General features: G+C 35.4%; 1 protein-coding gene across 2 annotated transcripts in view; it reads right to left on the bottom strand.

The window, feature by feature from the left end:
• LOC121371853 (cohesin subunit SA-1-like) overlaps positions 1–11,754 on the bottom strand; it is a 60,363-nt gene extending 48,609 nt beyond the window's left edge. For both annotated transcript variants that reach the window (XM_041498064.1, XM_041498072.1), the window contains exons 1-5: positions 11,695–11,754; positions 11,050–11,202; positions 6,544–6,634; positions 2,471–2,590; positions 854–1,027 (exon numbers count right to left, since the gene is read on the bottom strand). In XM_041498064.1, coding sequence (XP_041353998.1) covers positions 854–1,027; positions 2,471–2,590; positions 6,544–6,634; positions 11,050–11,180 — 516 coding nt within the window. In that variant the 5' untranslated portion in view covers positions 11,181–11,202; positions 11,695–11,754. The remainder of the gene's footprint in view (positions 1–853; positions 1,028–2,470; positions 2,591–6,543; positions 6,635–11,049; positions 11,203–11,694) is intronic.
• Between the last annotated feature and the right edge of the window lie 340 nt (positions 11,755–12,094).

Genomic DNA, 12,094 nt, shown 5'->3' with positions numbered 1-12,094 from the left:
TTTAATATCCCTCTGACCCCTCCCTCCCTCCCTCCCTCCCTCTCTCTCTCTCTCTCTCTTTGACTTCCATCTCATTTCTTTCCGATCTGGCAGCTCCTCCTATCTTTCAACTTCTAAATTTAATGTGCGAATGGAAACTGGGTTTGGTAAATTTTAACTCATGTTACATTGTTAGCAATGTGCGAATGAAATGATAGTTCTCACAATTATCAGAGGCCTGCTCAGTTTTAGGCACATTCTTAAACTACTGTAAATTGAGTGAAATAAACATGTGTACAATTTTGACATTGTTCACACCCAACATCAACTCGAGAAATTTATATCTGTGCATTATTTTAATTGCAGGTAGGCACTGCAGATACCAAGTGTTGTCTACAAAATTGATATGTTGCAAACATGTGCCAAGGATTATACTCATGGAAAAAAGAAAAGAAAAGAAGTTGCAATGTTAATCAGGGCCCCGTTCCACGAAGATATTTTACAACTAAAATCACCATAAATGCATATGGTTGTTGTGCAATTAAGGTGCTCTTGGTGCTAAGATTGGTTCGTGGAACAGAGTCCTGGTTTATAGTATGTTAATTATGTATATGGATACTTCTGTCACTTGGTCAAGAGTGAGACATAAAAGCTTCTGAGACTACATAAACTACCATGATTTTGATGTAGCAGCTATAGGACACAGGCTGGGACAAGAAGGTAAAAAAAAGAAGGTTTCTGAAAAGCACTTGGACTTGATCCTTCGACCCATTATACTTCAAGTAAACGCTCAACCACTGAGCCTACACCAACATCCATGGCAAAGATCTGATTACTGCCGTAACTTTGTTTTAGCAGTAACTCATCCACTTACTTCATCAAACTCTTCAGTCATTTTACGGATGATTTCAGCGTGCTCCATATTGGCGTACATGTATGGAGTTATCTTTCCTCTGCACCCCGAGCACTGGATGAAGAACTGAATGAGCTCCAGTAAAGCTGCATCACGGTCATTTTTGTATGACTCTATCCAGTCATCCACAACAGCCTATAAAAATTAAATGTTTGATTTTAAGAGCAAAACCTAAAACTGCCGTAGCAAAACATATGCTCCAGCAAAAAGTAGCTTGCTTCTGCTAAAATACACTTGCCTCATTGTGTATTGTAAATATCTCTTAATTATAACTCTTCTCTGAAGTTGTACATCTTAAATATATATATAAAAATACTGACATTTATCACTTTTACTTCAGCTTTTATAACAGCATTTCTGAAGGCCGATACAAACTGTATGAAAAATCACAGCCTTTGCTATTTGCATTGGTTTTCATAAAAATTCTATCAAAATATGCTGTAACATACATATCACACAAATTACAAATTAGTCACTTGTGAACTATTGCAGGTTGAATATTTTTTCAAACAACTCCTTCCGGTATGGTTAATAGTTTAAAATGTTTTGAATGTATTTTAAAAGAAAATATGTCTGGTTTTTCTTGTTGTCCGTTGTAAATTGCCACACATCATGAAATAAGACCAACTCATAAGAATATCCTTCAATAATGTTCAGTATTTTAAAAATAGAATTCATCTGTAGCTAATTTTCTGATGACGCATAGAGTTAGTGACTGTTACATAACACGTTCTTGGTAATATAAAAAAGCACAGGCATCTGTTTCAAATATTTCCCCCATTTTCTATCATATTTTACATCAAATACAATGCTCTACCCTAGAGACAGTTTTAATCAAAAAGTACCTGTAATGTTCTGATGCCATTTGACCACACTGTTTTATTAATAGTTTGCTAGTGGATGACAAGCATTTAATAATTCTGACATATAGTCTGAGGGGACCTGCTAAATTTTTCCATTAGCGTCAAAATATCTTTTATATGCATTTTCAGGGGTGCAGAAATAGAAAATATTTTACTATCTCACCAGACCAGAAGCAACTAAAATGTACTAGTCCGCCAGCCTATAAAACAATATTAATGTTTAGCAATATTGTAATATACACCGTCTCCACCTCAAATGATATATTATTAAATGACCTTGATCAGTGATCAACATCCCATGGCAAACAAAATCAAGCCCCATACCTTAATTGACAAATTAATATATTTATTAAATATTCTGATAAAACTTTTTTTCACATTTTTCATATAGGTTTACAAAATCAAAGTGACATCCCACAAGTTTTTAACAGAACAATCTATTAAAAAACTGCCGACAACATACTTTCAAGGTAAACACGCCATTTCTAGCAAGTATTGACCTTTGACCAGCTCACATCTGTTTCCGTCGTCTATTAGTCAGTCAGGAAAGAGAGATCACCCACGGTAGTTGCATTTTTAAACTTGTCCATCAAACATTTTACTCGCATTTAGCGAACGAGCGAGTTCTTTCTGCACCCCTGCCTATGACCAGTCATAGGGCACTGGCTGGCACATGAGAAAACCCAATCAAAGAATGGGTCCACCAAGGGGTTACCTGTAATGATGCTCTGCCTCCACGAACAATTTCAAAAAGACTTCCGTCCCCAACCTCATCATCCTGAGCAGTTACTTTTCTGTTCCTAGCAGCAGGGGTTGTTTTTCCTCGTTTAGCAGCCTGGGCATGACAAAAACAAGCATTGTAAAAGATAACATTCAAGCTAAATGTGAAAAGAAACGAGTGTTGTAAAAAAGTTAGGAACTTCAATATTTAATTGAGTTATTACATACATGTATATAGATCTGTTACCCTTCTGACTACTGCAGGTGAGGTAAGTTATCTCGCCCGACGTCAAACCAGTCTACATACTGTATACAGTGCATTCCCCAATTCATATTTCTCGCCGTTTTGCACACAACACTCACCGGAATCGATTTATAAACAGGAAACAGAATACAACTTGACTTCCTGTGTCCTTAAATTTCGATTTTTGCTTGACAATAATGGCAGCACGTTGCAGTCACTTTTAGGGGTCGATAGCTGATTGTGACAGCTAATTTGATAACAAATTTGATCGTTTTACCAACAACGAAAATAATATGAATTGTAGTTTGTTTAAAAAAAAAAAAATCTGGTCAGAAAACCACTGTTACTGGGAATAATGGACATAAATACTGGACAGCCAGCCACAAATGCCCGTAAATAAATGCAATTTTTTAATTTTTTGCCTAATTTTAATCAACATTAATTGTTCTAAAATATTATTAAAATTGGAAAAATCCACGAAAATAATACTTACAGATTCAAATATCAACTTTATTTTATATATTTATAAAACATTTAAGTGAATATATGTGAGTAAATATTTTTAATAATCTAAAATAACCATCTTATCTTAACAATATAATAAAACAACTTTTACTATGAGTGCAGTGCAAGATTAAGATTTGCTGAAGCAAAGATTATTTCTGAATATTTATGACAAATTTGACAGCACATACTGTCTGAGATTAAGGAATCTATCATTCCAATGGCTTATTATTATAAGTCACTACTAATGATCAATTTGCCAGTCTTCTAAAATGTTTTACCGGCCTCGGTGGCGTCGTGGTTAGGCCATCGGTCTACAGGCTGGTAGGTACTGGGTTCGGATCCCAGTCGAGGCATGGGGTTTTTAATTCAGATACCGACTCCAAACCCTGAGTGAGTGCTCCGCAAGGCTCAATGGGTAGGTGTAAACCACTTGCACCGACCAATGATCCATAACTGGTTCAACAAAGGCCATGGTTTGTGCTATCCTGCCTGTGGGAAGTGCAAATAAAAGATCCCTTGCTGCTAATCGGAAAGAGTAGCCTATGAAGTGGCCACAGCGGGTTTCCTCTCAAAATCTGTGTGGTTCTTAACCATATGTCTGACGCCATATAACCGTAAATACAATGTGTTGAGTGCGTCGTTAAATAAAACATTTCTTTCTTTACAGCATTGTACTATTTTAGCCCCAAAATATAAAATGTTCATTAGTACAGGGTTTTATCACCTATGTTTCTAGACTCCGATAATGGGCACCATTCTCGAGAGGCCATGTCGTTTTTTATTCACAATTGTGGAGTAAAAAATTCCCAGTATGAATTTAAAGTAAATCTCATTCACTTGACAAACTTTCCCTCCCCAATAAAGTTTTGTAATGCACAGTAGATACATTTATTTGAAAAAACACAAGTACATGTATAGCATTACTTTTTAAATTCTAACTTAGATTAATAAGATGTTTTTGAAATGAAACTGAAAATTTCCAATCTTTGGTAAAATGATCCTAAAATTCCCAATGTCCAAGACATGGTTGTCAAGTCAAATTTTAGAAATAAAACCATGTAGTAATAACAACCTTATAATAAAAAATATTATTAAGTTAATATTTACTTCATAATATAAATTTATTCCTAATTAACTGAAACTCAAAAAAGACTGTATTAATGTATGAATAAAGATCTACATATGTGATATATAATGAAGGGGTGGGGTAACGCTATTTGTAGTACAGCGCAACTTTACTCCCCTTGAAATCATTGCACGTCTTGCCCAACCCATGTCCCTGCATAAATTTGTCCACTTGCACCGAAACACACAAACACGGTTTCATGCATGTACCACAAAGTGTAAGCTTTATTATAAAGACAACTTGAATAAGTTTTTATTCTATCGTTCAACACTGTAATGCGAAGTCATCCATTCAAGTTTACCGAGTCAAGTGGCATACACATTCTAATATGGTTCACTAGCGAATTTGTTGTGTTGTACATTCTACGATATCAAATGCTCATGGAAATGAACAAATCCAGTTTAAATGCTGAACAAAAACGTATTAGCAGCAAGATTATTTCATAGGTGTACATCGTTTTGCAGTTTCGATGTTGATTACGAACACCTCCCACGATAACAGTGTTACACTTTACACAAAGGAAATGGCGGAAAATCGTGTTTTGTAAATCCAATACATGGACCAGCATAAAGCGGTTACGTACAAATTTAGCGATCGAAATAGGAATATAATTAACATTTTGACATATCTGCTTCACACCGCTAAAGTGTGCTAAATCTTCTTCTAATATGTGGGCAATCTGTGTCAGTTCTCTCCGTTGTTTTGGCGAATAGTGGTAAAATTTAAAGAGAGACTTGATGGTCGATTACAGTTGACATTAATTAATATGCTGTTTTACATTGTTGACATGGCTGAATTTATATTAACCCGACTAACTGGAACAAATATGGTGACAAATCGAAAGTAGCAATTCATTTGGATTTTGTTTTTGTTTTCTCTGGATGTTTTTTAGGGGGGGTTTTTGTTGTTGTTTTGTTAAAAAAAAAAATTCTGTATTTTTTTATTACTTGCCATGGGGAACAGGTAAACACATTTTTTTGTGGCCCGAGTGTAAAAATCACTGGCCTCGGGCATCAGGCCACCATATTCTAGAAGGCCCCAAGGGTAAAATTGGTAAATCGCCATAAAAGTTAAACATGATCTGTTACAGAACATGATAAAGCCATACACAACATTACAGCTCAATATCTTGAGGCATTGCAAAAAACAATTCCGAAAAACAAATATCCCGTATCTCCTAAGTTCAAGGGACATAACTATGAAAAATGGGTAAATTGCCATGAAAGTAAAGTTTGATTTATTTAACAACGCCACTTGAGCACATTGATTTTTTTATCTTATCATCGGCTATTGGACGTCAAAAATATGGTCATTCTGACATTGTTTTCTAAATGAAACCTAGTACATACCAGCCTGTAGACCGATAACCTAATCATGAAGCCACCCAGGCCGGTCGAAATTGCCATGAAAGTCAAACTTGATCCGTAACAGTTACATGATAAAGCTATATAAAAATTTCAACTCAACTTCTCACAGCAATGAGAAAAAAATAATATGCGGAAAACTAAATGTGGGACAGAGATAGAAAAGTTAAAATTAACGCCACCACTAGAGCACGTTGATTAATGAATCTTCAGCTACTGGATGTCAAGTATATGGTACTTCTGTCATTTAGTCATCAGACGAAACCTGCTACATTTTTCCTAATGCAGCAAGGTCTTTTATATGCACTTTCCCACAGACAGAGAAGCACATACCACGCCATTTGACCAGTTGTGGTGCACTGGTCGAACAAAAAAAAAACACCAATCAGCCAAATGGATACACCGAGGTGGTTCGATCCTGCAACTTAAGCATCTCAAGTGAGCACTCAACCGACTGAGCTAAATCCCACTCCGACAGACGAAAGTCTACATTACCCTCCGGATCAACTGGTAGGGGACTAATAAAACACAAGGAAGGAAATATTTTATTTAATGACACACTCAACACATTTTATTTACGGTCGTATGGCAAAGAACCACACAGATATTGAGAAAGGAAACCCACAGTCGCCACTTCATTAGCTACTCTTTTCGATTAGCAACAAGGTATCTTTTATATGCATTATCCCAGAAACAGGATAGTACATACCACAGCCTTTGTTACACCAGCTGTGGAGCACTGGCTGGAACGAGAAATAGCCCAATGGGCCCACTGACAGGGATTGATCCTAATAAAACACAACTTTACTCAAAAGATATATACTTACTGGTCCCCCATCTTTCTTAGGTCCTCCTCTTTTTTTCTTTTTAGGGACTTCCTCAAAATCACTGCTTTCTGAAGGTGGAACATCCTGTTCACTGAATATAGAAAGAAAGAAAGAAATGTTTTATTTAACGACGCACTCAACACATTTTTATTTACGGTTATATGGCGTCAGACATATGGTTAAGGACCACACAGATTTTGAGAGGAAATCCGCTGTCGCCACTATATGGGCTACTCTTCCGATTAGCAGCAAGGGATCTTTTATTTGCGCTTCCCACAGGCAGGATAGCACAAACCATGGCCTTTGTTGAACCAGTTATGGATCACTGGTCGATGCAAGTGGTGTACACTTACCCATTGAGCCTTGCGGAGCACTCACTCAGGGTTTGGAGTCGGTATCTGGATTAAAAATCCCATGCCTCGACTGGGATCCGAACCCAGTACCTACCAGCCTGTAGACCGATGGCCTGCCACGACGCCACCGAGGCCGGTAATTTTTATTTTCATTTTGATAAATGCACAGTATGGGTGTTGAGAAAGGGTAAAAAAAAACATTACAGATTCTTATTACCCGTTTGATTTAATACTTAAACAAAAGCAACAAGTAGCGAAACCAGTTTAGGTCATCATAATAAGCATTCAGTTCTGAAGTATATTATAAGTTGTAGAAGCATCACGAGGGGTATATGGCTTTTTATGTACCCTCTGTGTGTTCTTTTACCCCGAGCCGAAGGCGAGGGGATAAAAGAACACACAGAGGGTACATAAAAAGCCATATACCCCGAGAGATGCTTCTACAACGAATTTATCTTGCCGACATGTTAAACCATATAGCCAAATAATCAAAATAACGCCAGACAATAATTGTTAACAATTTATTAACGGAGCCGTACCACGAATAAACGAGTTTTTAAATTCAAATGTTTTAATACGAAATTGTCTGAAACAGATATTAATAAAAAAACAAACAAAAAACCCACTTTTTTTTATATCAGAAATGTATGTAGTAAAAAAAATATATATTAAAAAAAAAAAAAAAAAAAAAAACTGTTGCTAATCGCGCATTAATACAATAACACCACGACTGTAATTAGGTAGCCGAGTTCAACATTGCAGCTTTTAAAAGTATTGAAATAGTGTATTTTATAGTAAAAATAAAATTAAATATGTATACTTGATTGATTATCAATGTTATTTATAATCTAATTATTGCTTTAGCATTAACTGGGGCGGCTGGAAACTGTTGGAAATTACAGACGGGGTATAAGAGAATTTGGCTCCGCCCACAGGGGGATAAGGGATTTGTCCAACGGCAAACAACCAATGAGATTAAAGAATTTTATATGAAGGCGAGATAACAATATTTATAAACACACAATTTGTTATGCAAAAAGCTACCTTTTTTGTTACTATTTCTGGCAAGTGCTTCAGTGCAGGTTTGCGAGTTGTTGGTATGGACTAGTGGAAATATTCACCCATATTACTATAATACATACGGCACTAGCCAAACTTTCTGTGAGGGCTAGTAACTTTCTCAAACATTTGTCAAACACTGTGATTTCTAAACAAGAATCTGTATTTAGTATGTAATTTTAGTTACAGAATTTTATTAGTCAGAAACATTTTACAATGCCAACAAACTCCATTTGAAATATGTTATCTGTTTTAGTAAAATGTTTATTGGCATACAGTGATTGTGAACATTTTGTTCAGTATCACATCGTAATTCGCTATGCAAAGTTTAGAGATTGTTACACAATTCTGTAATGATAACTACTAGTTGCTAATCAACTTTCTGATAACAATAGTATTGTTGCCAATTAAAAAATTCAGAACAACAAGAGTTGACAAAAATCATTTTTGAAACAAAAATAGAACAATTCTGAAGTCCCACAATTAACTTACGTAAGTTGATAAATTTTTATGAATGGTCATAATGATAAAATTGGTTAAAAAGATATCAGGTGCATTTGTTTAATTTGTAACAGATATTTTAGCAATATGAGATCCAATTTAGATTTTTGTTTCAAATAAGCATCTTTGAAAATCATAAAACACAACATATTAAGAAATATCTAATGTTTATTAGTTCAATCTTGAGTTTGATGGTTGTTTTAAACATTTTTATGAACATTTCTCTGAATGTAACAGACGTGTGTTTACTTTCTCCAAGCAAAAGTCAAGTCAGAAATTGTCAAAGTATACTTGTAAATACTGTTATGCATAACTGACATATCCACAGAAAAAGGCCCCTCACAGAAACAAGGCAACAGATGATTACAGTAATTGTTTTTATTATACAGGAATACATTGAATGATCTGCAAGCCATGGTTATTTCCTTACCCACCCTCTTCAAAGACCATGCATCCTGCTGGAGTTTATTAATTTAATAATAATTAAATTTCAGTTACATTCATTACAATATAACGTCATCCCATTAGTCCAGACATAGCTACATGAGTTTGTTAATTTTTCAATTAACAAAAAAATTACATCATCAGGGAACTTCATTTCATATTTGGTAAGTTGTTTTAAGGAGCCAAAAATAATTTAAAATAAAATTATTATTAATTATCAGTTTTCTGATCGTTTTAATATTTGTACTAGATTAAATTTCATCTTATTTCCTGAAATATTGTTTTTTTCGTACGTACAAAATTAATTAAGACAAAATCCAGTTTGGGCTTCTTACAAATATTATAATGACCAGAAACACATTGAATACTGTAGAATACTTTATTTTTGAGATTTAATGAAAATAGGTCAATTGGCGAACATTTATTTTCGCGAATCCCCCAACCCCCATCAATAAAAAAAAAATGAAGTACAGATGTCAATAATTTTGTTTTAAAAACGGAACTTAGTTTTGCTGGTTGTTACGCTAATCTGTAGAACTAATCCTACATGTACACACGAGTGCTATACACAGTTGAGATCTGCTGTAATTAAACTGTGAAACCATAAAACAATAGTTTTCCTGCTTTAACCAATCAAGACTTTATTGTTTACAAGTTAATAAGCTTACAGAAGGTGCTTACTGCGTGCAGTTTTTCTTAATCCTAATAACTGTTATAAAAACAAAAACCGAAAACAAATGAAACGAAATTTGAAGGCACAAGCTACTAGTACTCAGTAACTTAAGTTTGATTAAGTTTGGTTTCAGACTTGCAAGCCTTTGCGAAAAATAAAAATAAAATTGTGAAATATCTGAACATAGCCCAGTCCGGATTTTTTCACTTCCACATTTTTAATATACTGTGATAATGCATGTTTACTTCCGTCGTTGAACACGTGTAGACTCTGTCCGATGAACTGATCGCTAGTACATGCGAAGGAAAACAGCATAAAGCTTTTTAGTGTTCGTATTGTTTTATTATCATGTATGTACTTATCGTGTTCTTGATTTAAAATTGTAAACAGCGTTTGTGTTTTGTGGTTTGTTCCGTGACAGGAGGGAGCACCGCTTTGTTACTACTAGCCTCATACATCGGAAACTAATGTGGTATAGCTGAACGAGACTACATATTTTTTTTATTTTTTGTCGGCCTTTATTTTCGCGTGGAATATATTTTCACGAATTTCATTCACACGTAAAAAACACGAAAATAAAGTATTCTACAGTATACAGACACCGATACTCAAAACAAGAAAATATATTTAATATGCAAGTTCAATCATAGAAATAGTTTATTAGTCAAAAACATCTTACAATGCAGCAAACTCAGGAATGTCCCTTTAAATTTTTACATTGAAATGTATTTTGGGGGGGGGGAGCATGGCCCCATATAAACTTCGCTCAACAGTCTATAACCCCAACCCCGCTGAAATCCCTGCACACACGCCTTGGAAACTCGCTACATTTTTTTTATATGTACCATCCCACAGACAGGATATCACATACTATGGTCTTTTTGTATACCTACCGATGGGGATCGATCCTCGACTGACCGTGCATTTCCCCAAAACACCTTTTTAGGTCTAAGTAATGAATAAAAATAACATATATAGTCTTGAAAATATTACGTAAATCAAACACAGTACCCTCTTCCTCTACCCCTAGAGTGTTATGTAATTAGTAACACCCCCTTACATGTAACTGTAGCTGGCCACTGTCAACATTTCAAGGCAAATCCCCCACTCACAGACCCCTGGAAAGGCATTGTACCATACCTCTATGGATATAAATATGTTTTGGAGATATGAGACGACCCCTCAATCAAGACAGTTAAATTTGTTTAAAAATTGCGAAATCTCACGTGATCTCTTGTTGGGGAATTCTATACTTGTGATAAGGCAATGAAAACCGAGATCGGTACGAGCCCGTCAAAAGTGTCCCACTTTCAAAATACTGGCTTTGTTTTTTACCTGGATAAGCCAGCGTAGTGAAACCAATGCGGAGTGTGGCGTCATATATGCACCAAACGTAAATTGATTTTCTGTTCTATATGCTTAAAATTAAATAATAAAAATATTCCAGGGAATGTAGTTTTAAATATGAAAACTTACAACGATACATCAGCCTGCTGTTCTATATTTTCATTTGATGTGTCAAGACCTTCATCCTGCTCTGCCTGGATTCTTGCCTGCAACTCTTTACCACTCTCTTTTGCCTTCCGACTTGGGCGTCCAACAGGCATTTTAGTAGTTTATACAAAATGCCTAAGAAATACAAAAAAAAATGCTGTCATCAGACTGTCCGTATGGACTAGTTTGTATTAAGAATAGTTTCTAAATATTAGTAAAAGCTAGTAAAATTGTATATTTATACGATAACAGGTTAACTCGAAAACAGGTTCATCCTTCATAATAAAAAAAAACGCGAAATTAAATACACATCCGACGTTGTTATTTTAATGAACACCGTTACGATTTTAGATGTCTGTCCTGTCCTGTTATATGTATTACCTGAACGTCCTATGTATTCAAAGCTTATAAAACGAGCATTAAACCTTTTTAAATCCACTTCGTTGCAAACATAAATAAAATGGCGACCATCTTTGTTTGTCGGTGCGATAACATGGACAAAATTAACTTGTAATGAACTACAAATCCTGTAATAAAGAATGTTTTGTGATAAAATACAACAAACGTAATCAAAACATAATGCACAACTTTTAAAGCATAACACATTATATGTTTCTGTTGACATACTTAGCTGGTTTTTCAATGTGGCGCGAAACCTCACGTCTGCATAATATTTATCACGTGATCAGCAGGATGGGGGGGGGGGGGGGGTAGACGTACACACATAGCCAAAGCCTGGCAAAGACCCCCCAGTTATTGTTTTTAACGGATTTTATTACCCCATCTACTAAAATCTACTTAATAAATATATAACTGAATAAGCGTCAACTCACTTTCATTTCAACTTATTTTCGTGTTTATATCAAATTAAGGTTCAATCACACTGTCCTGGGCACGCACCTCGGCTATCTGGGCTGTCTGTCCAGGACAGTGGGCTAGTTGTTAGTGAGAGAGAAGTCGATGTAGTAGTCTTACACCTACCCATTGAATCGTTAAAACTCGTTTTGGGTGGAAGACGGTCCGGGCT

This window comes from Gigantopelta aegis, chromosome 1, assembly GCF_016097555.1.
Source record: "Gigantopelta aegis isolate Gae_Host chromosome 1, Gae_host_genome, whole genome shotgun sequence".
NCBI classification, from domain to species: Eukaryota; Metazoa; Mollusca; class Gastropoda; order Neomphalida; family Peltospiridae; genus Gigantopelta; species Gigantopelta aegis.
This window is presented reverse-complemented; position numbering and strand designations above follow the sequence as displayed.